General features: G+C 49.2%; 2 protein-coding genes across 2 annotated transcripts; one reads left to right on the top strand and one right to left on the bottom strand.

Annotated features, from left to right (window-relative positions):
* The first annotated feature begins 34 nt into the window (after nucleotides 1-34).
* DNALI1 (dynein axonemal light intermediate chain 1) lies at nucleotides 35-5707 on the top strand. The gene is made up of 6 exons (XM_081872485.1): nucleotides 35-228; nucleotides 348-484; nucleotides 2102-2271; nucleotides 2956-3134; nucleotides 3870-4034; nucleotides 5356-5707. The coding sequence occupies exons 1-6, from the start codon at nucleotides 148-150 to the stop codon at nucleotides 5389-5391; spliced, it is 768 nt and encodes a 255-aa protein (XP_081728611.1). The 5' UTR covers nucleotides 35-147; the 3' UTR covers nucleotides 5392-5707.
* Nucleotides 5708-6728: 1021 nt separating this feature from the next.
* Nucleotides 6729-23811, bottom strand: GNL2 (G protein nucleolar 2). The gene is made up of 16 exons (XM_081872433.1): nucleotides 23660-23811; nucleotides 22128-22212; nucleotides 18603-18697; nucleotides 18249-18388; nucleotides 15880-16064; nucleotides 15439-15505; nucleotides 14250-14408; nucleotides 13739-13852; nucleotides 11873-12001; nucleotides 11422-11526; nucleotides 10790-10948; nucleotides 10016-10123; nucleotides 8690-9138; nucleotides 8081-8160; nucleotides 7304-7404; nucleotides 6729-6890 (listed from the first exon to the last, which is right to left on the bottom strand). Exons 1-16 carry the CDS (start codon nucleotides 23721-23723, stop codon nucleotides 6744-6746), a joined length of 2187 nt encoding a protein of 728 aa, XP_081728559.1. The 5' UTR covers nucleotides 23724-23811; the 3' UTR covers nucleotides 6729-6743.
* Between the last annotated feature and the right edge of the window lie 1887 nt (nucleotides 23812-25698).

Below are 25698 nucleotides of genomic sequence, written 5' to 3'. Positions count from 1 at the left end.
TTTCTGCGCAGGCGCGGGCTGGAGCGTGTCATGTGACTGGGCTTCCTGTCCGAGCCCGGTCGCCGTCGCTATGCCAACCTTAGCACAACAGGTCCCGGGGCGAAAGCCGGGCCCGCCCGGAGGAGGAAAGGAGCCGCCGCCGCCATCATGATCCCGCCCGCGGACTCCCTGCTCCGCTATGAGACGCCGGTGCTGGTCAGCCGCAACACTGATAAGCGCTCGCCCAAGGTACGTCCCGGGGGGATGGCGGCTGGGTCTGAGCTCCGTGCACGGAGCCCCTCCGCTCACCCCAGCCAGCCCCGCTCCACTTGCCTCTGTCTCCGTCTTCTCCTCCTCCTTCTCCGCAGGCGCGTCCGCTGAAGGCGAGCCCGCAGGTGGGGCCTCCGCCGGGGCCCGTCCCGACGCCGAAGGGCAAGACCCCGCCGCCCACTGTAGACGCCACCAAGCAGCCCGAGGAGATCCTCAACGCCATCCTGCCCCCCAGGTGAGATGCAGGCTCTGTGAGTGGGTTGGGTCCGAAACCAAGTGGCTCCTGGGCAGGGGCCTCGCGAGTCCCCCCCCCCCTCCTGCTGGGGCCGGAGGGGCAGCTGAGCTACCAGTCCTGGAGGGCTCCCCACCACAGTAGAGGCCAGCAAGGAAGCTCTATTCTTTATTGGGGGGTCGGGTCCCCGTTCATTCCAGGCATGGCAAGCACCCACTGCCCAGCTACCTCGCTCTGCATGAGAAGTCTGCATCTTCTCTATAGTAGCAACAGCAAAAAAAAAAAAAACTTCCTCTGCAGATGCATGCTGAACTGGCAGCTTTAGAGGGTTATAAACATCCGCACCCACCCAAATGCAGCTATACCTCATGTTACATCCACTTTATGTTATGTTCTTTCAGGTTACGTCCCGCAGCGACCCGGAAGTACCGGAAAGGGTTACTTCCAGGTTTCGCCGCATGCGCAGAAGCATAAAATGACGTCATGCTCAGAAGCAGCGGATCACAACCCGCAAATGCGCCGCTGCGGGTTGCAATCTTTTCATGTTGCTAACGGGCCTCCAGAATGGATCCCGTTCGCAACCAGAGGTACCACTGTACTGAGCTGCAGCTCCATCCTGCAGTTACAGGTCTACTCACAGTGCACTCAGATCCAAGCAGCTCAAGGAGTGGAGGCTACAGTGTTCTTAATGCCCTTGGACATGGAGCCATCCATTCATCACCTTAATGTGGATTATGAACCCCTCCCCCGTGCCCCCTTTAATTCCCCCTCCTCCACGGGCATAGCCAGGATTTCTGTTGGGGGGGAAGGCTTTGCGTTGGGGGGACCTCAGTTAAGTATTTTTACTGATTTATGGGGTCAGCTGCCCCCCACTTGGCTATGCCCATGTCCTCCTCTACATGTTTTCTTCCAACTACTGCTGTCACTCACTTTCTCTTCCCTAAATCTGGAGTTTCCTTATACAACTGATGTAGCTCTTGTATTCAAATTTTCAAAGCATGGGAATCTCTATTTAGGGAGGACTAGGTATGGCACCCCCGGGACGCGGGTGGCGCTGTGGGTAAAACCTCAGCACCTAGGACTTGCCGATCGTCAGGTCGGCGGTTCGAATCCCCGCGGCGGGGTGCGCTCCTGTTGCTCGGTCTCAGCACCTGCCAACCTAGCAGTTCGAAAGCACCCCTGGGTGCAAGTAGATAAATAGGAACCGCTTACTAGCGGGAAGGTAAACGGCGTTTCCGTGTGCTGCGCTGGCTCTCCAGATGCAGCTTGTCACGCTGGCCACGTGACCCGGAAGTGTCTTCAGACAGCGCTGGCCCCCGGCCACTTAAGCGAGATGGGCGCGCAACCCTGGAGTTGGACACGACTGGCCCGTACGGGCAGGGGTACCTTTACCTTTAGGTATGGGACAGCAGTAGTTTGAAGAGGACACTTTAGGTTGAGAATGATGGAGGCACGAGGAATTCACAATCCATGATAAACTGAGGTCTGAACAGGCTTTGGGTTGCTGTCTCCTTTCTAAGATTTAGAAGCCACTGGAAATGTCTCTTTCATTACCAAAACATAAAGTGAGCCTGCTTGGTCTCCTTGAATCCTAGCCTCTCTCTGCTTGCTTTGGTGTAGAGAATGGGTGGAAGAGAACCAGCTATGGATCCAGCAGGTGTCGAGCACCCCCAGCACACGCATGGATGTGGTGCATCTGCAGGAACAGCTGGACCTCAAACTCCAGCAGCGCCAGGCCCGTGAGACAGGCATCTGCCCTGTGAGGCGAGAGCTGTACTCCCAGTGCTTTGGTGAGTGAGTGAACAGAGCCAGCCCTCTCCGCATGCACAATCTCATCCAGAAAATGAGGGCATGAGTCCCAGGTCCTCGTTTCAATGATTTGTCACATCCTCACCCCCAGTTCTAGTCCTACACCTCTTCCAATTAAAATACAGTAGCACCTCGGGTTACATTACCCTCGGGTAACGTAAACTTCAGGTTGCAAAAGTGGCAAACCTGGAAGTGTTTTGCCGCACACTCATGCGCAGAAGCGGTCTACTGCCATGCGCATGCATATAAGTGATCCTCGAGTTGCGAAAACCTCGGGATCTGGCCGGACCTCTGGAACAGATCCCGTTCGCAACCGGAGGTACCACTGTAACACACTATAGTGTTATTTCCCATCCCGCCCTCACCCCCAAAATACACCCCTTTCTGCTTATCCATTTCTCTTTAACCTGCCTCCTAAATAACTGTAGTTCATCTTCCTAGGAAAAGCCTCCCTGATCAACTTTGTTGCTGCTACAAGTACAGCTTTGAAACCTAAGTTAGAGCCATTAACTTGCTCGCAAGCTGGAACACCAAACACTGAAGAATTCTTGTCCTTTAAGGCAGTCATGAGTCCCTAGCTTCCAACCTCTGGAGGTGGGTGGGAGAAAGAGCATCAGCCCAGACTTTTCCCATGCAAAGCCTCATTCGCAACTCTTCCCTTGCAGATGAGCTGATCCGAGAGGTGACCATCAACTGTGCAGAGCGGGGGCTGCTGCTGTTGCGAGTGCGAGACGAGATCCGGATGACAATTGCTGCTTACCAGACCCTGTATGAGAGCAGTGTTGCCTTTGGCATGAGGAAGGCACTGCAGGCTGAGCAGGGCAAGTCTGATATGGAAAGGAGAGTAAGTGTGGAGGCCAACATCTCCCACTGCTGCACGGTCTTAGTTGGGGAAAGAAAGGCAGAGTTGGTTTGGGCCTCAAAGCTTCTTGGCAAGCATGAAGTCTACCACTTGCTTATAGTTGTGCAGATGTGTGTGTGCAGTGCATCTTATTGCAACTTTGCGAAGGAGAATCATCAGCTCCAAGGCTGAGCTGCCTAGGGTGAGCAAGCCGTGGGAACCGCCTGAATAGTAATTACTGTCACACATCCTGCCTGCTTCTATTAAAGGTAAAGGTACCCCTGCCCGTACGGGCTAGTCGTGTCCGACTCTAGGGTTGTGCGCCCATCTCACTTAAGAGGCCAGGGGCCAGTGCTGTCCGAAGACACTTCTGGGTCACGTGGCCAGCGTGACGAAGCTGCTCTAGCGAGCCAGCACCAGCGCAGCACACGGAAACGCTGTTTACCTTCCCGCTATAAAGCGGTACCTATCTATCTACTTGCACTTAGGGGTGCTTTCGAACTGCTAGGTGGGCAGGAGATGGGACCGAAAGACAGGAGCTCACCCCGCCGCGGGGATTCAAACTGCCAACCATATGATCGGGAAGTCCTAGGCACTGAGGTTTTACCCACAGCGCCACCCGCATCCCTGCCTGCTTCTATTAGGTGACAGTAAAGACACTTCCAGGAGGCCTGGAGAAGTAACACTGCACTTCTTGTGGCCACTCACTAACCTGGTGGGTCTGTTTTTTGCTCCAAGATTGCAGACTTAGAGGATGAGAAGCGGGACTTGGAGAGGCAAGTGAATGAGCAGAAGGCCAAGTGTGATGCCATTGAGAAACGGGAACTTGAAAGGCGGCAGGTGGAAGAGAAGAAGCACACAGAAGAAGTGCAGTTCCTGAAACGAACAAATCAGCAGCTCAAGGTTGGTTAGAGGGGACAGGGACTGGATTGGTGCATAAAGACATCCACTCTTTCTTAGACATCCAAATTCTGTTGGACTCCCAGCTCCCAGCTCCACAGCAAATTCTACGCTCCTAACAGGATTCTGCGTTTAGACTTTAGGAACCTTCCCGCCCCATCACCTATTGGTTTCTGACTTTGGGAGGGTTGCTACATCTTTCCTGCTCATCTGTTATACACAGGACACACCCAGGTTGATTTGGTCAGGCCAGTTTCTAGCTCTCAATTTACATGGCCTCCCAGTAATGTATGTTTTGTTAGAAAATACCAGAGCCTGGCTTTATGTAGGCATGTCCAAAGTCCTTAACCTGGTCTGGAAGGCCAGAGTCCTTAATTCTAATCTGTTAGCCATATGCTAACCAGCAGTGGTATTCTTAATCAGAGGACTTAAGACTTGCTGAGAGGATCAGCTATGTAGAAAGTTCAACATGTTTCACTAGTAGTGAGGGGCATTATTAAGGGTCCCAGAAGTGCAACTGTACTCTTTAATCATAGTCCGTCTGATCAAAACCAGATCATACAGAACTGAGCACATCAGTTGACAGGGTGGGATATTTTACCAAGTTTCAAAGGGCTACTTATGGGAAATCGAGGCTTGTTTGAATGCTTCACAATGGGTATTGTGTGCTTAGAAGTCTTGTTTCCTTCCACCTGTCCCTTAGGTAATTTAGGGGGGTTATGATTGGGGTGGAGGGACAGAAAACACTTTCTTCTTACCAAAGATTTGCCTCCTTGGTGGAGCCTGCTTCTGGCATGCAGGGAAGAAAAGCCAGCAAGAAAATTGGATGTGGCCCCCAGTAACCCTTCCTTGTTCAGTGGCAGCCAGTGGTGTTTTTTTCCTAATTGGGCATCAAGTTGCCTCTAGTCACTGTTGTGAGCCTGAGTCCCAGAAATGATGTTCATAGCACAGCCCTCAGACAGCCAAGGGCTTCACGGCCAGTCATGAAAGCAGAGAATGCAAACCACTGTTACAGCAACTTTGATTCAATTTCCTCTTTAGTACTTTTACATTATGAAATGAGACTTTTGTAGCCAGGAAACAGTGCCAACTCTCCACTTTCTTCTCATAAAGCAACAGATTTCCTTGCCAAGAATGAAAGAAACTTAATTTATAAAACATGGGATGAGGAATGCAAGAACAAACAACACCCCCCTCTCCACTCCAACTTGTTTCAGCCCCCAGCACTGCAGCAGCCTCCAAGTGAAGCAGTGGATTGTTAGATGTGCACCTTCTGGCAAAAGTGAGAGAGTAATTAATTAGTCTGTATTTTTCTGCTTTTCAGGCGCAGCTTGAAGGCATCATTGCACCAAAGAAGTAGCGGACCTTTCCAACAGCCCAGGGCTGGAGGGGGGAGTGCCTCCTGAGTGGCAAACAAAAGAATATCTTCCAAGAGTTCTTTAAAAAAGGTTCCAGAATTAATTTGCACCCCCTCTCTCATTTGGAGCAGCTCCCCTTCTCTGCTTCTAGTGATTTCTCAGCTGGCTTGGGATTTGCCTCACCAGTTTACCCTAACTAGATTTTTTAAAAGTATTTTTTTATGTAGTAGTACTTCAGTTTGTTATTACCAGGCAAGCCTCTGCCCCGCAGCAGGACAAAGGCTCTACAAAGTCACATTAAACTAAACAATTCTGAAACTTGGTCTGTTTGCTTAATTGGCATGAGTTTCCTTGATATTTAAATATCCAGTCAGCCTCTTTAAGAACATAAAGATAAAGGTACCCCTGACAGTTAAGTCCCATTCTCGCTCTACAGGCCGAGGGAGCTGGCATTTGTCCACTTCCACAGAGAGTGTTTCCAGGTCATGTGGCCAGCATGACTAATCCGCTTCTGGCGAAGTGCATTGAAATGCTGTTTACCTTCCCACCGGAGTGGTACTTATTTATCTACTTGCACTGCGTGCTTTCGAACTGCTAGGTTGGCAGGAGCAGGGACCGAGCAACGGGAGCTCACACTGAACCGCCGGCCTTCCGAGTGGCACAGTGGTTTAAACCACAGTGCCACCAGCCTGCTAAATCAGGCCAGCATCCTGTTCTCATAGTAGCCACCCAGATGCCCCAGTGGAAACCCAGCAAGCAGGATTCCAGCACAAGAGCCCTCTCCCCTCCTGTGGCTTCCTGCAACTGGCATTCAGAAGCATTGCTGCCTTGAACAGTGGAAGCAGAGCATAGCCACCAAGGCTAGTAGCCACCAATAGCCCTCTCCTCCTCCATGCATTTGTACAATCCTCTTTTAAACCCATCCAAGCTGGTGGCTATCACTGCTTTGTGTTTGGGCGAGTTCCATAGTTTAACTCGGGAAATGAGCAGTTTTACTTGCTGCTGCTTCATTTCTTAATTTCCTAGCCAGAGGTTTAACAAGGGTCAAACTCTTCCCACTGAAGCAGAGCTAACTGATCCCATCTCCTTTTATGGCAGGTTTATTTATTTACATGCAGGTATGTGCTCTATCAATGATTTGTAGCTCCAGTTACAGGAGCATCTGCAAGTTCAAGGTTCCATATAAAAAATTCTCTATCTGCCAAAAACATACAGGAAACATAACCCTTAACATTAGACAACCTATAATTTGAGAGCACAGGAATACTGCATAGACACAACTTATGCGGGCTAAAGCTGAATCCCTATTTTCAGTCAGAAAACTGGACAGAAAGGCGTCTAGATCAGAAAACTATTACTTGTGTTTATTTCTCTTAGTTTTTGATTTCTGTCCTGCTGAGTTGGGTTTCTTCTTGTTCCTGTTTTTGTTTTTGACATTATGTGTGTCATAGTATCGGACGCCGACTTTCTTTGAGTGCTGCTGCCGCTCTGCTCTTCTCCTCTGTGAAAGAAGCAAAGAAAGTTTGTGCTACCCTCTTTGGCAATTTCTTTTTAATTGGACAATCTCACCCATCAGATGCAGTGGGGACACAGGAGAACCTCTTTGCACAATGCAAAGAGGTCTTCCTGTGACTGGAAGAGGGAACATGCCTTGAACCCTCCCCACTTTAGTCAGTCAAAGGAAAGCATCACCACTGCTGCCAAAGCCCATGCCATTTTGCCATGTGCAAATGAATGGGCAAATTCTTGCTAAAGAGAACTAGAAACTTGTTATTTAAAAGGAACAAAAGGTGGGCTTACACAGTGAATATTTCCCCTTCCACGTAACATGCTGTACATATTTTTGTGCATAAGCTGCAAATCCCCCGTTGCCCTGAAACTGGGGGAGCCCGCAAAGATTCTGTTGGCACATACCTCTTTGGAACTCTGTTTCTTGCAAACCTTCACCAGACAGGCACCCTGGTCCTCTTCACCATCCTCTTGCCGTCCTCTTTTCTCAGCTTTCCTCGGGCTCCCTAAAAGCAGAATTTCAAGAACTGTGTGAGGCAAAATGCTCCAGAAACTTGTGGTTCTGCTCAGGCCGATGGCTGGAGCTTTTCCAAACTGCCAAGCACTGCAGGGTGATGAGTGGCTAGGGGTTCCCAAAGACGTAAGGCCTTCCTGCAACTACTTAGGCTGATGACAGCCCAATCCATAGAATATAAGAGGTCCAGAGGGTGGCAACACAAGAATGGACCTTTTCTGCTGTGGCTTCCCATCTGAGGAATGCTCTTCCCAGGGAGACTCGCTTAGAGCCTTCATTATAGATCTTTAGTTGCCTGGTGAAAACATTTCTCTTCTCCCAAGCCTTTGACTAAAGAAATAATTTATGGCCTTATTAAATGGGAGTGGGTGGGTATTGTTTTGTTTGTTGTTTGTCTTTATACTGTAAAGCGCCCTGTGATCCTTGGAAGAAGGGCAGTATATAAATTTAATAAATAATATTATTAATAATAATTGACCCCTCCCTTGATGTAGAGCTTTCAAGTGTGTTTCCCAGTCACTCAGGACTGCATGGTGGAAGAAGGAGCACAGCCCAGGACAGCCGGGAGCAGGCCATCCCCTCCCACCATGGGATTACAGGCAGGACGGGCCTCTTGTGGGTGAGCTCTCAGATGGAGACCTCCCAGTGCTGTCATAGAGCCAACCTACCTGCAGCTTCATCACTTGCAACTGCACCAGAGTCCAACTGTGATTTTGCAAATACTTTTTCACTCAGTCCTTTGGGGATTCTGCAAGGCAAGGAGGTGGGCATTTAGGCTCTTGCAAAAACCTGCACACAGCTGGCATTCTGACACAGACACACACAGACCTTGCCATCTAAGCAGGCATATCATCTGCGACAGTCACAATTTAGCAATACCATCCACCTCTGCAGGAGTCGCACACATCACATACTTGGGGAGAGAGATACACTGAAGGTTGTGGCACAAGAGCACACTAGCCTTGTCGCAAATGCAATTTTGTCCCCAGAAGAGTACTCGCTGATGGAGCAAGACCACCTCCCCAAATCAAGGTGGGGGGGGGCAAGCAATGCCTGGGACAGCACAAGCCTTCCTCTGCAGTATGTGGCTGGGCCAAGTCATCTCTGCTCATGGCATGTTGTGGCCAGCTGGACTGCCTCAGCTGCTGCTGGGTAGGAAAGGCAACGTAATGGCTGGACAGAAGCTTAGCCTCCACTTTTTGGACTTTTACACCCACGTAACTATCAAGCTCAACCAAGCTCCATCCCACTCCCAGGGACAGCGCGAAAGACACTACCTTATTGCCGAGAACCTCTTGGCCTTGGCCTTGTCCAAGAATTTCTTGTACTTGGCAATCTTCTCATCTAGGGACTTCAGCACTGCCTTTGGGTCCTGCCTGGTGCTTTCCTTGCTGGAGGGCCTGTTATCCGTCTTGCCAAGCTGGGAGTGCCCTTCCTCCTCCCCATCTTTCTCCTCCTCCTCCTCCTCCTCCTCCTCCTCTGGATCACTGTCCGTCCCATCAACATCAAGCACATCCACGGGGATCAGGTCCTCCTTCAAGAACTGAGGGGCCACGTGGAGCTTCCCAAAGTTCTGCCGCACATGGGACAAGGGCCATTTGGTTTCCTGCGGGGGGCCCTCCTCACCCCTGGGCTCTGCTGCAGCTGTCTCCGTCGCAACAAGGCTCTCCCCAGGGCTCTCACTCAGACTGGCAGCTGCGGGCACTTCCAAAGCAGCATCTGTGGGCTGGAAGATGAAGGGAAAGAAGCATCTCTGGGAGCCACAATTACCAACACCCACATCCACATGCTAATATGTCAGTTCCACACCAGAACATCTTACTTCCCACTGCTGGGTCTGTAATTGCACCTCAGCAAGGTCCAGCTTCAAAAACTGGTCAGAATGCAGATTAGATATGCTCTTTGATTTTCCTTCCACATTAAACACATACCAAGTGTTCCTCCTCCTACGTCTGTAGGATTAAGAGCCAGGGATTCCAGATTAGAGAGTTTATCTTGACCCAAATCTCCTTTTAGACAAAATCACCTGAACTTATTTTATTGGGGGGGGGGGAGGTCTCCTGATTTTCTCCATGGTATTGGTTTGTAGCAAAGAACTACTAGTAAACAAAACAGCAATGACTTCTGTTAGAATTAAAGAAAGCATCACCTTCTTCTGTGATTTTAGAAGTGGAAGTTGTTTGATGTAGGACCCCCAAACACTGAAACAGTGGAACTAGCCTGGTCTTAAGTGCCGTCTCATTTTCATTTGTCCTGTCCTTTTTACCGTGAGGGCAGATAGGAACATTTTGCCCCCGCCCCCCTTTTGAGTAAAATCACTTGGCCAGTGAGATCATCCTGTTTTCTGTCATGGCTGATGGACAAGGGTGATTTATTAGTCCAAGAGTTGCTTGCCATCCAAATGAGGACCAGGCAAAATCAATTCTGCTCCACTTGCTTAGATATTGCTCACCAGTTTACGCTACATGTTCAAAATCAATTATTTTTTTGGAGGATTTATATCTCATCTTTTCTGTTTTCCAAAGAATTCCAGTCACGACCACACTAGGACTGAGAAATCAGATGGCACCTTTGCTCACCCACCTTAAACATGCAGCTCTTACCTGGGGACCCTGCTCCATATTTGGGGGCTTCACAAAGAAAGGAATGCGGCCTCTCTGCCAGTCATTCAGCACCATTTTGCTCACTGTGCTCACATCAGGCTCTCCTCCCTGAAATGGCAGTGGGACAGTTCTTTCAGACCCACAAAGCATAGACATTTGTGAAATAAGGGGCCTCTCTGCTCAAACTCTCTAAAAGGAAAGGTGGAGTCTCATTATTGAGATGGTAAGAGGCAGGTTCTGGCTACATCAAGAAGGTGGGGGTACTTATGGGGGATAGATTGCAACCCCATTTTCTCTAGAACCCCACAAGCATACCTTTCCCCATGTAGCCATCACCTGTCACTTGGATGAATGGATTCCTGGAACGAGACAAGTCACCAAAGAGTGCCTGCTTGCTCTTCTCATTTTTCCTCTGATGAAACACTTTCCTATTATTGACATTGCTTCCCAAGTATACGCCTGGCCTATTAATCACAAGAACCAAGGAAGGTGCCTTATATTCATTCTATCTAGCTCAGTACACTCTCAAACGGCTCTCCGGAGTTTGAGTGAGGACATCTTGCCCACGCCTACTTGGGAGATTCCATTGGGGATTGAACCTGGGATCTTCTTCTTGCAAGAAAGATGCTTTGCCACTGAGCTACAGGGTTTCCCAAATCAAATTGCAGTTCAGCAGCTAGCTAGCCCAAGCAAGTGACTTCCTCCATGACAGCCTGGCCATATAACCCTCCACCCACAATCCCCAGGAGAAAAGGCAGGCTCTCCATCCTTCACCTTGAGCAGCTTCCCCATCTGAAAAGCCAGCTTCTCAAGGAAGTCCTCTGCATTCTCCCAGAAGTCCACTTTGTACGTCTTGCTGATGTATTCTGGCTTGGCCCTTTCTAGCACGGCAGCGATGTGGTCTTCCGGGCACTTGATTTTTTCCACTTGAACCTGGAGATAAGAAAAGCAGCTCATTACCACGGCATTGGGGCATTTGGGGCACAGCTGCAGCAGTGAGAACGATGGAGGGTGGCTCCAACGAGCAAAGGCAGGGGTTCTGATGGGCCTGTGTGTCCCCTCCGCCAGATGTTGAAGAGCCAGGAAGCCTCTGCAAAGACAATTCAAGCATCCTAATCCTCAGCACCTTTCTGATAATGAAATATGGTAGACAAGAAATATGGAGAGTCAAGAGTACTGTAGTGGTTAGTGTTGCACTAGGACCTTGGGTGACCTTGATGGCCAGTCACCGCCTCTCACAGGGTTGTTGTAGGAAAAAAATGAGGCGGGTGAAAGCCATATATATGCCACCTTTAGCTCTTTAGAGAAAAGGTGGGATATAAATTCAGAGAAATAAATAATAGACCAGGGCTGGGCTAGGAGAGAAGCACCTGCTCCTTTCAGCGCTTGTCCCTTCCACTACTCACCACTCCCTTCAGCACAATGTCCGTCTCTGTGTCACCGGAGGGGTACACCACACCTGGGCAGTCAATGAGGAAGATGCGGCGCATCAAGGTGATGTACTGCCACACCTGTGGGAGGAAAGAATGGCATCAACTTGGCCCTCCTTACTCACCTGAAAATGAATGTGGTAGCAGCTACTTTAAACTGGGGCTGCTCAGCGGAGATTAATTAATGCGCTCTCCCCCTCTCCCTCCCACCTCAGTACTGCTGGGGGAAGGAGAATCAAACACCTTCAGGGGTTGCTTCCTGGAAATTAAGAGGCAGCATTTCCTCCTCGATGACAGTAGGGATTGATTGGAGGAGGAGGAGGAGGAGGAGAGCTACCTTTAGCAACTCGCCCTTGCCTTTGCCTACTGGAGATTAAACATGAGCCCCCACCCCCACTTTTTGGGGATGATGATGAAGGCCACTTGCCTTTGTCTCGCCAGCAATGGGTGCCACATTGCAGACCTTCTTGGAACGGAGTGTGTTGATCACAGAGCTCTTTCCCACATTGGGGTAGCCAATGAAGCCCACACTGATCTGCTTCTTGTCCACATGCAGCTGTTGGGAGAGAAGGACATGTGTGTGGGCATAGCATCCACTGAGTGTCCTCAAACAGGAAACGTCCAACCTGGAGAGGGCCACTGCTTTTCTGAACCAGCTGCTGGGGACAGCTGCTGCATGATCAAGCCAGTGGCCCATCTAGTCCAGCATCCGGTTCTAAACCAGGTGCCCCCAAGGGAAATCTGCTCTTCCCTCCTGTGGTTTCTAGCAACCAGTATTCAGAAGCATTGCTGCCTCTAATTGTAGGGGCAGAGCCTATCCACTGTGGCTAGTAGCCATCAATAGCCCTTTTTCTCTTAGAGGACACAGCAATCCTACAACGGAAGTTGCCCTGAACAGAATCAGCATCCTCTACACTAAGTGGCCACAATGGCTCTCCAGGCTTTCAGAGAAGAAGCCTCCCCCAGCCTTTCCTGGAGATGCCAGTGACTTTCGGCACACAAGGCAGATGCTGTAACGCTGAGCTATGCCCCTTCCTCAGTTTACTCTAGAGAAGAGCAAGGCGGGATGCCAAACAGCTGCCACCTCCTTTGCTGCCGCCACCGCCGCCGCTGCTCTCTTCCAGCAGAGAAGCAGCACATCAGGTTCTTTGGGGCATCACTGCTTGTCTAATCACTGAAAGAAGGGGCGGCTGTCAGTATGGAACTAGCACAGAATCACAGAACTATAGAGTTGGAAGTGACCCCAAGAGTCATCTAGTTCAATCCCTGCAATGCAGGAACCAGAGCTAACGAATCCAACCTCTGTTCAAAAACCTCCTAGGAAAAGGAGTCCACCACTTCCGGTTCCATTGTCAAGCAGCTCTTACCACCTGAAAGTTCTTCCTCATGTTTCACAGGACCCTCCTTCCTTGTTCGTTTGAATTCACTGATTCAGGTCTACCCTCTGGAGCAGCAGAAAATAAGCTTGCTCCAGTGCAAGTGTGCAGGAACAGAGGCTTCTGGGCTTTCGGGCCGAGGGAAAGAGGTTCTCAATGACAATGGGCACACACAAACACCTACAGTCACCTGCTAGCCTAGCAGTTCAAGTAATCTACTTGCCCTACCAGCAGCAGCCACCATACCTATGCAATGCAGTCCCCAACAATTGAAGATGGTACCTCCTGGCATCTCTCATATGAAACTTGATGGCTTCTTCCTGGGGAGATGGAGGACGCTCCCAGGAAATCAGACTTCCTAGCACAGCAGGAACCAAGTCACCCACCACCACCACAAAACCCCACGGGGATTTCTGAAACTGTATCTCCTGCCGAGGACTGATTCTCAGCAACCCCTCTCCCCCCCAAAAAAGTGCAAGGCTCTTCACTGACAATGCACCAGTGGCGTGCAGTGAAATTTTTCATAGGGGAACATTTAGGAACAGAGGTGCCAGCTTGCAAGGGAGATGGGGGCAGCGGCAATGTCATGCATGTGACGTGACGTCCTGATGTCGTGCATGTGAGCATCGTGCCTCCCTCCCTAAGCTAGTCAGAAAATTCCCAGGCTTTGCAAAAGAGGTACCAGGGCTCTGACAGGATCCTGGAGCCCTCCAGCCTCCTTTCAAAATCCAGATGGGCTTTGGGAAGATGGCAGAACGGATCTTGGACTCATCAGAACCTCGCACCGCCTTCCCTAAGCCAGGCAGAAGCTTTCCGGGCTTTGGGAAAGAGGCACCAGGGGAACATTTAGGGGACTAGCCTAGTCTTAGTGACTGCACACCACTGCAATGCACCTTTGAAACAAAGATGTGCCTTACCTTTCCAAACTGTCTCAAGAGTTGAATGAAGGCCCCTTTTCCGAAGGGGTTTGTGAGGCTGGCGTGAAAGGCCAAAGTTGGGTACTCCTGGGAGAGAATAGCCACCCAGCGTTTCTAGGAGAAGGGAAGAGTTTGCCATTTAGCATCCCACCTCACGAGGCACAGCTGCTCATAGAATCCCAGAAGTGTAGAGTTGGAAGGGACCCAAAGAGTCAACTAGTCCAACAGCCCTGCTACGCAGGGATCATAGCGAAAGACTCCCAGACATGAAAAGCCTGCTCTGCAGGTCTAGCGCTTTGGAAAAGTCCAAATCCCACTTCCAAAATTGGTTTCCTTGCCAAGGAGCCCCCACCCAGGGGAGCTGTGGCCTAACCCTCCAAGGAACTCTTTCAGACCTAGCAGCTTCCAGGGGTTGACAAGGCCATTTTCAGGGGAATTTGGCAGGAAGCCATCAAAAGGCAGCCTTTTTTCCTGGCTCTGCCAGCAAGCACCCCTCCTTCACGAGACTCACCGTGGCCCATGTGGGCACAAGGTCACACTTGTTCAAGACAAAAATTAGGTGCTTCCAGGGCTTCTCCTTCTTGAGGTAAGTCTCTACGTGTGGGGAGCGGGTTCCCAAGGGGTCTCTGGCATCCAGCACTTGCACTACGACATCTGATGAATCAATGACCTGGAAGGGCACAGAGAGGGCAAGGGACACACATTAGACTAGAAGGAAACTTTCCACAGAATCTCAGTGATCTGTTTTTCAACATCATGATATATCACCAGCTAAACATCATGATATCTCAACATATCACAATATACACCTGCAGCGGTGGAGGGCCTTGCTGGGCCTCCCTTCAGCAGCAGAGGTCCCGCCATACCTCCATGCAGTGGCGGAGGGTGGGCTGTGGTTCCCTGTGACAGCAGAGGGCCTTAAAATGTAAGGAAGTAGTAGATTTAATAAAAATATTAAATGAACTTCCATATAATATATTCAATCTATTTTCAACTTATTTAAGAGTAGTCTAAGTGATTTACTAGCTAAGTTACATCTGCTTCCCCAGTCAAAGGTCTAAGTGGAATCTCTGCATGCATAAACCCTAGAGTTCAACTAAGCTTATTTCCACTTTCCTGGAAGTAAGGCCTGTTGAATTCAGTAGGGCTTGATTGTGAGTAGACATGCATTTGCTTGCACCGCTTATTGAAAAACACCCTCCTCCATCATTCTCACATAGTACCCAACCTCCCATTTCAGCATAAGGCAGCCAGCTAAATATTCTGCCTTTCATTCCCCCTCCCACAGGTCTCCCCCAAAAGCCCCCATCCCACCAATCTCTCCCGTTTTGTTATCAGAGGGAGGGAGAGAGGGCAAGCAAGCAAAAAGATAGTCTACTTTAAATATATATATATATACCGTATTTTTTGCACCATAACACCCACTTTTTTCCTCCTAAAAAGTAAGGGGAAATGTCTGTGCGTGTTATGGAGGGAATGCCTATGGGTGGCATGCCTACGGATTTTCCTCCTCTAAAAACTATGTGCGTGTTATGGTCGGGTGCGTGTTATAGAGCGAAAAATACGGTATATATTTAACCATCATATGGAAGGCCCTTCCCAGAAGCAAATGGATGGAGAGCAACTGAAGGGACCTATTGGGTCACGTTCCGGCCGAGAGATGGGAACTGCCCTCCTTCCCACAGTTCCACAGAGCCTACCTTGTACAGTTCTCCCCAGATGCGCTTGGACTGCCCCTTCTTGTAGATTTCCTCTCGCGCCTCCTCCCTGCAAAGAAGCAGTTGAAGGTGTCATAACAAGCCTGTGAGGTAAGTTAGACTGAGAGGGTGTGACTGGCCTAAGGACACCCAGTGAGATGAATGGGGATCTGAACCCTGGTCTCTCAGGTCTTAGTCTGATGCTGTAACCACTAAACCACACAGGCTCTCAGCTAGTGAATTAGCTAGCCCGTTCTGAGGGAGTGATCCAGCCCAGTCCATGAGACAGGGGAAAAAACAGCTGTCCCTGCATTTGACAGGGTAAAAAGCTCCATTTCCTGTCTTGATAACTTAGCCAACAGGGCCCTTGAGGGGAGGGGGAGAAAGAATGAAAAAGAGAAGGGAGAGGGACCCCGTTCCCTAGGAAGATGCTCCAGGGCTCACCTCACTCCAGTATCTTCTGTCACCCGATCCCTGTCCTTTTCTTGGTCATAGCTGCTGGCTCCAGCTGTGGCGTTTTCCACCAGGGACTGCACATCACTTGCCGAGAGGTTGGGCCGCTTCCTTTGTGCTTTGGGGCCAAATGTAGTTTCAAACGTTTCTGTGTCGAGAATGTGGACTTTGGAATTCTGAAAGGCAAGGGGAGGGGAGGGAGAAGTCACACCTCATTTGCCCTGGCTCAGAACAAGACGCCCAAGTTAAGCTGATTTGGACAACATACTGCCCCTGTTCTGTTGTTGTTTGGGGGGGTTTCTGAGAGCAGCAGCCCAGCAGACATGAGCCACAGCCCTGGGGCTTGCCAGAAAGACCTGCTCCATTTCTCTTATTATTAAGATTACCATTCGCTCAGTCCAACACAATTAAAGCTACAAGGATGCAAATCCCACTGCTCTCTCTGCTTGGTTCCGTCAAAGAGGGCTCCAGATCCAGCCAGGGCCCAGATTTGTCAGGGAGAATCTGCCTCCCATTTTGCTTTGTTCTTTCAAAGTCCAGCTGCAAGGGCCAGCCCTTTTCTTGGAAGCGAGTCTCCTACAGAGAGCAAGGCTTGCTCATTTAAGTGATGTGCACTCAAGTTACAGAGAACTCTTTTCTTAATTTAGGATGTTTTCCTTTTATTGGAGACACATGGAAACTCGTGAGAAAACAAAATTGTCCTGCGAGAGCTCAGTATGCGTAGAAGAAAGAGCCCAGCTCATGGGCCAGAGCAGAGGGAATGTTGGGCTTGAGATGAAAGGCGCAGGCTGTGGGGCGGACCTAAGAAGCCAGAGGACAGAGCCAAGCGGCCTCCTCTTCAGTGCCAGGCCTGGGCAATGGCCTGGAGTTGGGAATTGGCACATCTGGCTACCAGAGAAACACCACAGACCGCATACATGTTCCACATGAACACACCTGGCATGCAACAGAGGGCAGCAATGGCCTCCAACTTGGAGGGCTTTAAAAGAAGATTAGACAAATGCATGGAGGAGGAGAGGGCAACTGGTGGCTACTAGCTATGATGGCTTTGCTCTGCCTCCACGGTTCAAGGCAGCAATGCTTCTAAATGCCAGTTGTATTTAAAGCCCTATGCAGCCTAGGAGGACCCACGTACATACGGGACTACCTCTCTTGGTATGCCTCGCGGAGGACCTTAAGGTCCACAAATGACAACATTTTGGAGGTCCCAGGTCGCAAGGTGGTTAGATTTGTCACAACTAGGGCCAGGGTCTTTTCAGTACTGGACCCAACTTGGTGGAACGCTCTGTCACAAGAGACTAGGGCCCTGCGGGACTTGACATCTTTCCACAGGGCCTGCAAGACAGAGCTGTTCTGCCTGGCCTTTGGTTTGGACTCAGTCTGACCCTTATCTTTCCCTCCCCTTATGGTTTTGATATATGGGCTACTTTTAAAATGAGGCTGCATTTTAAATTGGCCTTTCCCCCCCATTATGATTTTACTGTAATTTTATTGGTGTTAGTCGCCCTGAGCCCAGCTCTGGCTGGGGAGAGCAGGGTATAAATATTGTTGTTGTTGTTGTTGTTGTTGTTCGGGGAGAGCAGGGTATAAATATTGTTGTTGTTGTTGTTGTTGTTGTTGTTGTTGTTGTTGTTGTTGCACAGGAGGGGAGAGGGTTCCTGCAGCTTTCCTCTTTGGGCAACTGGAAGGCCAGTATAAGAACATGGTGCTGGAATAGCACCCGCCCCCCAAGTTTATTGAGCCCTTGCATGTTGGGCACATCCTGGTAAAGAGCGAGCAGCCACGCTACAGCTCAGTTTACATCTATAAGTTGCAAATGTAATCATATTCTACAGGGCCTCCTCCAGCCAATCAGGCTTGGAACCAAAGGAAGGCTCCTACTCCCTCAGAAGCAGCCCACAGGCACTGGGGAGTTTTGCGGGAAGGGAGAAAAGTCTAGAGGGGGGTTTACAGAGACAAGCAATTCAGCAGGTGTGAATCACAAAATGACACACCGTTTACATGAATGGACTAAGATGAGGAGGAAAACAGACACTCAGGCAACAAAGCCTAACAAAGGCTGCCCCCCTTCTCTCTCAGCATGTTGGCATCTGTGCACTGGTGGGCTAGAGAATAACCTTTACGTGGAGTTACTTTCCAAAGTCAATTTGCACACTTTCACTAGGCCTTTAATTGCACCTACTGCAATTACACCTACTGGAATACGCTTTTCTCTGCGAATGCGTGGGAAATGCAACCCAGAAGTCTTCCCCAGAGTCCAGCATGCATACAACCACACCCAAGAAAAGAACAAAATTGGGTCCCTGGATGCTGTGGGGAGAGAAGAGTCCCCACCACAAAGTGGTAAGAGGAGGACTTACATGAGGCTTAATTCGGTCATGGAGGAGAGAGAGTGGCAGTTTGGTTTGCTTCATGACAACTCTGTAGGGGTCCTTCATCACTGTCTCCATCTCCTCTTGGAACTTCTGGAGGGATGACTGCTTGATCACCCTTGTGTTTCCTGCATTGAGAGAACCATAAATGGGGGCACCCCAGGCCCAATGTGGTGCCTCCCACACCTTGGGCTTGATGAAATAAGCAGTTCTTTAGGAGCAGGTGCAAGGTGGCCTTTATTCAAACCCAGCTCTTTGACAAGGGTCCCTGCATGTCTGCCTTTCACCCAAGGAAGAAAGCCTAAGAAAAACTGCCACAGCACAGCCAAAAAACAGTCTCACCAAACCATTTGATGTTGGGCTCCACTCTTGCCACCGTGCCGGGTGCCACCGTGGACTGGAACTGCAGTGGCCGGATGACTTTCCCACGATTGTTCCTGCAGACAAAGAATAGCCACTGGAGAGCTGGCTTGTGCTTGATACTGTCTGAGGGAAGCTAGTCCCTTTCAGCTTCCGTTTCCCCAACTCTGAATTGGAAACAGCAGTGGCAGTCCTCAGGAAGCCAAAGGCTCAGGAGCGGAGGACACACTTTGCATGAAAAAGGTCCCAGATTCCTTCCCTGGAAGAACTCCGATCAGCTGGTGCCAATTAGTGTGGACAATAAAGAGCTAGATGGACCACTCAGCCGACTCGCAGATTCCAATGTATTAAGAGGGTGAACACAGCTAAGATTGTAAAACGTGTTTGGAATTGGAGGACTGCAGAAAATGTACTTGACAGAAACAAAACCGTACCTATAAGGGCTCCCAGGGGAGTAATAAGCTGGTCCCTCCATCCCGCCCCTGCTCCTTGGCTTGAAGGAAAGGGCAAATGCTCAAGCGAAACACAAGACGGAGCAGAAGGGAGCTGATTGTACGGCTCCAGGTGAACAACTGGAAGCAATAAGGGCTCCTTGGCTGCATGTCAGGTGGGAGGGCAGGAGGGTTACCGAGGCGGGGGCAAGAATGCCTGTTACCCAAGGCTGACACTTTTCCACAGGCCGCGCCAAGCAATGGAGCAGAGCCTCTGAAAAACACATCACTAAGAGGTTCCACATTTTGCCCTTGGCCCCCTTTCACAGGCGGAGATGTTTGGGGAGACACAGCAAGGCTGCTTCCATTTAGCACCTGCTCAGGGGTACAGAGCACATGCCGGCCGCACAACGGGGCATGAAATCGACTTGTTTACAGACAGTACAGAAGCAGGCGCCAAGTTTGAGGAAAACAGGAGGCAGCAGTGACTTCAGCCTCGCAGCTGAGGAAGGGCAGCTTCACCCAGATCTAGGTTTCTGGTAAAGCGGCTGTGACTCTCCTTGACAACACTGGCGTGATGCTTGTCTGCCAATCCCATATTTCATGGCAACAGGTGAGGGAGCAGAGGGGATGGCAAGAGGGTCTTGAGCCCTGTTTTTTAAGAACCTGTATCTGAATCAGCTTACAGAGAAAGGACTTTTGAAAACACTGGCTCCCCGGGCTCAGTGATGGCGGAAAGACCTGCATGTCATGTGGCCTCTTCTGAAGTGCTGAGTCAGCACAAAACCCTTTCCTGCCAAGTGCTGAGGTGTTTGGATGGGCAACAATAGGTTAGTTGCTCTCAAGCTCAGCTCAGAAGCAGAAAAGCATGGGAACATGATCTTGAGGGAAGAGCAGGCAAGACTGGCATTGAGTAAAGGTGGGGTAGCAAAAGTTGTGTCTCAACTAAGTGGGTTGGGGGAAGTGCCCTTTTAGCAGTGAATACCTGACCAAAGAAAAATACACGCCACAGTAACTAGCTTGAAGGAGAGAGCACCACAACCACTTCTGCTTACTAATATCTTGCTGCGACATGAAAAGGATGCTAATTAAAGCAAAGTCTGGGAATAACTATTAATGCTAATGGACCACTTTTCATTTTTACTTTAAGAAGAGAAGAAACAGATTGGGGGGTCTCCAACTATTCAGCAAGTTAAACAAAAAGTAGATTTATTACATACAGAATTTAAATAAGAAAAACTAACAGACCAACAGTTGGGCAGAAAACTTCTTTTCATGGAATCATATAACCAGAGAGTTGGAAAGTAAAAAAAAAAAGTCATCTAGTCCAACCTCCTGTAACAACAGCTCCCTGTGATGCACTGATGGGTGTTGTAAACTTACAGGCAGAGTCCATATGCTGAATATTTTCCTTGTTAAAAGTTTGAACAAATCTATAATCTTTTATCCTGAGTATGTATGTGCTCTTGCTTAAGAGGGCACAAGGATCTACTTAGAGCAGCCTTTTAAAACACAAACACACAAAAAACAGGAATCCCAGCAGGAATAAGGCAGTCCACCCACAAATTGTGCTTTAGCTTATTGGATTTCTTATCAAAAAGTCAGCTGCCAGAAGTCTGCAGGAATTCAGACTGCAAGATGTGCAATTTGATGTGCACATGCAGTTGCTTGCTTTTATTTATTTGCATAACCAGCACTGCTTCTTCCAGGAGGCTTTCATAGGGGGCAAAACTGAAAAATCACAGGGCTGCAACCCAGAAGAGAAGTGGAGGAATGGCAGGCTTTTTGCTTCCACAGATGGCAGTAAGGGAAGCTTGTTTTGGAGTGGCCACTATTGTTCTCTCAAAATCAGGGAAGGACTTGGTTGTAAATATTTAACTTTTTTTGTTTCATCATTTGCTTTGTGCTTTATACTTTGTAACCTCCAAGACCTAATGAACAGCCTCACACGGTATGAGCAAACCATACATGGTATGACAAGATATTGCAATATTCTTATATTACAAAAAGCAACCCCATGGAAGAGACAATTTGGATCCCGCTCATGCTGCCGAAGGCAGGAAGCAACCTAACTCTCTGCCTCATGTCACAGCCCTGATCAAAATTCTATCCCAAACCAGAGCTTCTATTAACTATGGAGAAAAAGACTTAAGGCCTTCAGCTCTTTTTCCCTTATGCATGTTATAGCAGCTGGCAAGAGAAGATTATTTGGATCTAGGCCGCTGTACAGGGGCAAAGGGTTAGAACTTCCTTCTTCCTGCACAGACCCAATCCAAACTGTTCCCTCCTGTGGCTGCCAACAAGTTTTTTTCCTTTCTTTCCCAGAAACCTCCATGGAATTTGCTTTGAAGATGTGACAGAAAACTCTAAAAACTCATTTTTTTCAATCAGGCTTTTGGTAAGAGGGGAGAGCTGAGCAAATACTTCACTAGCTACTAGTGCTGCTCTGCTGCAATCTTATCACTGCATTGATATTTGTTCTACTTTATGTTGTTAAAATAGCACTGCTTTATAGCGTGTTGATATGTGGCTGAGGTATAAATAAATAAATTATTATTGTTATTATTATTATTATTTTAAAAAAAAACCTGCTCTGAGATCAATGGAACTGATGAAGTGTAGGATGTAAACTGAACCAACTAATAAATGACTCCCTTTCCTTTTACGGACTAAAATGAATTTCTGCATCAAGCTTCCTCATGAAATATGATTATGAAATATTTGCTGGTCTCAGGAAAAGTCCTCTTTAAATGCCATTTTACACAAGAACATATGAAGAGCCTGTTGGATCAGGCAAATGGCATCCTGTCCAGCACACTAGTTTCACAGTGGCCAAACGATGCCACAAATGGGAAACCCATGAGCAGGACCAGAGCACAAGAGCATTCTCCCCTCCTGTGGTCTCCAGCAATTAGTATTCAGAAGTATTGCTGCCTCCAGCTGTGGAAGCAGAGCATAGCCATTATGGTCCTCTCCATGAATTTGTCATTTCAGGAACCGCAACGCCCTGACTAGGAAACCCTCCAGACAGTACTGTGTTTATTGCAGTTCATGGCATACACACACCCAGCCTCACCTGCGTTCCTTCTGCCTGTACATGTTGAGGCGCCGGATGGTTGCCCGGTCCCGCATGTTGTGGCCTCCAGCGCCATTTGGCCGATCTAACATGATGGGAATGAGGGAAAGAGAAAATGAAAGACATGGTGACTAAACCGTGACCAAAAATTAAAAGAACCATCAGTCAGTTCTAGTGTAAGTGAGGAATTGTACAAATGAAGGAACCTGTGTCAGCTTGTGTGGACGCCAAAGATGAAGTAACCAAAGATGAAGAAAAGGAACTGTTAAAAGAAAAACATTTTTCCCCTGTGACATCTATGCTACCATCTTCTGTCACCATGGACCTAAGTGGCTCCACAGAGTTTTTCAGTGTACTACTTCATCCACCTGGTGCCTTCCAGATGTTTAAGGCTATAACTCCCACCCACCTCAGCTAGCTGAGGCGGATGGGAGTTGTAGCCCCAACCTCTTGAGGGTACCAGGTCGGTTAAGGCCATACTATAAAACCTGGTAGTGCAATGCTCAGACACAGCCTGAACAGCTGTGCCAAGATCCATAAGAATAGCTTGCTGAATCAGGCCAAAAGATTTCCAGCGAGACCAGAATCCTGTTCTTCTCACAGCAGCCAACCATACAGGTGCCTATGCAAAACCCAAAAGTAAGATTCAAGCACAAGAGCACCTCCCTTACTGTGGAATACTAGCAATTGGCATTCAGAAGCATTGCTACCGCCAACTGTGGAGGCACAGCATAGCCATATTGGCTAGTAGTCATTGGTAGCCCTCTTCTTCTTGAATTTGTCTAATCCTTTCTGAAAGCCATCCAAGTTGGAGGCCATCACTGCCTCCTGTGATTGCGAGTTCCAGGGTTTAACTCGTGCTTTAATAAATACTTCATTCTATGTGTCCCGAGTTATCCAACATTCAGCTTCTTTGGATGTCCATGAGCACTAGGTGTTATCAGACAGGAAGAAAACCTTTTCTCTATCCACCTTCTCCAGGCCATGTATACTATTATTAACTTCTATCATGTCACCTCTCCCAAATGCTGCAACCTTTCCTCTTGGGGAACTGCTTCATCCTCCTGATCATTTTGGTTGCCCTTTCTTTGAACCTTTTCCAGTTCTACAATATCCTTTCGGAGGTGAAGCAACCAGAACTGCTCGCAGTATTCAATGTGAAGTAGCACCATAGTTTTGCATCATGGCATTATGAGATTGGCGGCTTCATTTCCAATTCCTTTTCTAACGACCCCTAGCATGGAATTTACCTTTTTCGACATCCTCATCGTGCTACCCACTAGGGCCCTGAGGCTCCTGGTCACTTTCCGCCAGTTCAGGAGAAATTAATGCCTCTCTTTTTTTTTTTTTTTTTTTTGTCCCCATATGCATCATGACGCATTCTTCCAAGTGCGGCCTCACCTGCAGCTCTGCTGCGGACCAGCGCCGAGGCCCAGCCCCCCGTGGGGAGAGCGCAGGATCCAGCCCGGAGGGGCTACCCCCGCCTGGCGACCTTCCCTCCTTTCCCTTGCCCGCCCACCCCACTCACTCACTGGGGTTGGTGCTGGCCCGCGAGGGGTTGATGCTGGCGCGGCCTTTGAATCCCGGCTTCACCATCGCGGCGGTTGCAGTTCCTGCTGCGGCTCAGGCCACGTTCAGACGGCCGGAAGAGACTCCGCAGCAACTTCCGGGAAAGGCGGTGACGCACTTCCGCCGCCGGTGACTCGGGCACAAGCTCAATTTGTCAGTTCGCTGCCCTTCGCCAGCACCGCTCCGAAGCTGGCTGTGACGTCACGGCGAAAGGTTTGGTACGATTCCCCTCACCACACACAAACTCCCGCTCCTGGAAGTGACAGGCGGGAAGCGCTTGTTGGATGACGTCGGTAAAGCATGAAGGCGGCGTGGCTCGCCAGGGCGGGCCAGCTCCGGCCACGCCTCTGTCCACTCAGGAGTAAGTCCCCCCTAGTCCGTCCGTCCAATGGGCTTCCTCCTTGCCAGCACGTGGGTAGCGCTTGAGGAAGGGGCGGGAGGGGATATGCGATTGGACTCCATTTCCCATAAGCCCCTGCAAGCACCATGGGCCAGTGTCGCGGCGGGATGGGCGGGGGTGATGAGAACGTTTATGGGGAGAAGAGGCAGGGGATACAGGACTAGAAGGAGAAGGAGGAGATCTGGGTTCAAATCCTGTCTCTGTCCTGAAGCTCCCAAGGCAGCTTCGCTCCGCTTTCCAACATTCGAAGCCGAAGGCAGGGAAACAAACGTGATGCAAGCCATAGTTCCTCTGTGCCCCCTTAAGACCCCCGTGGACACTCAGCTCAACGTATTTTAGAATAGTCATGCTCACCAGCACAGACCGGATGAGATAAGAGGCTACATCTCCCCCCCCACCACCACCACCACTCCCCTTCCGTTTTTGCTGTTAAATGCGAATTTAGAATGTGGAGGTAGACCTCACTAACTGCGGAGCCTTTAGAAGGGGAGGGTTATAATTCATTTCTGTAGGTCCACAGTGGCCTTACGAGCATCACAGCGTTCCTTTGAGCCACTGCTGAAAGCATCCAATCTGCACATAATTGCCTGCTTCCTGGAATTGCACTCTCCCCACCCTCTTTGATGCCAGGTACAGGGTCATGGCTAATGGCTAACATTTTCACATTAGAGGAGAGAAGTGGTGCTCATGGTATTTGCTAAAAACATAGCACTCCTCAGACTTTGATCTCCAGGTGATGATGGAACTGCAACTCCCACCATCATTGACCAGTGGCCAAGTGCAGTAGGTTAGATTCCAGCCATGCAAGTTTCTACACACACACACTTTTCCATCCAAGCAAGCATTATCCTAGTTCAGGACTCCGTTGAATGGCTGGTAGAGTGGAAGGCAGAGAGACCAACAGGAGGTGGAGCCAAAGTTGTGGGAGGCAGAGACTTTTTAATTCTACTTTTATCCCCTTCCTCCTCCTCCTCTTACTTACTCAGTTCTACAATAGCAACACTTAGACGAAGGGCAGTGGCATACGCTGGACTGGATGCAAGAAAGACAAACAGATGTGGGGTCTGGCTTATGCTAATAAATCAGTGTGATGTAGTGGTTAGAGTATCAGACTAGGACCTGGTCAACTAGGGTTCAAATCCCTACGTGACCATGAAACTCACTGGGTGACTTTGGGTCAGTCATTGCCTCCCAGCCTAACCTACCTCCCAGGGTTGTTGGGATTAAATGAGAAGGGGGAGAACCATGTACGCCACCATGAGCTCCTTAGAGAAACCTGTGGGATGAAAATTTAACAAATCAGTTATGGTTCAATGCGCCCAGGACTTCGGCTATAATATCCAAATGGATGTGTAGGAAAGACTCTGGAAGGTAGACATAAAATTCACCGCATGTTATAATCTGAAAGAAAATCTGATGAAAATGTTTTACAGATGGTAGCTGACCCCAGCCAAATTAGCCAAAATGTATTATTAAAAAAAAAAACAAAAAAAAACTGAGCTGGTGGTGTAAGAAGCCAGAAGGTACAATGCTACATATGTGGTGGAACCGTGTGAAAGTTAGAGAATTCTGGGACATTATATATAATGAATTTTAAAAAAG

The sequence above is a fragment of the Podarcis erhardii genome (assembly GCF_964252035.2).
Source record: "Podarcis erhardii genome assembly, chromosome: 7".
In the NCBI taxonomy this organism is placed as follows: Eukaryota; Metazoa; Chordata; class Lepidosauria; order Squamata; family Lacertidae; genus Podarcis; species Podarcis erhardii.
Note: the sequence above shows the minus strand (reverse complement) of the source record. Positions and strands in the feature narration are given on the sequence as shown.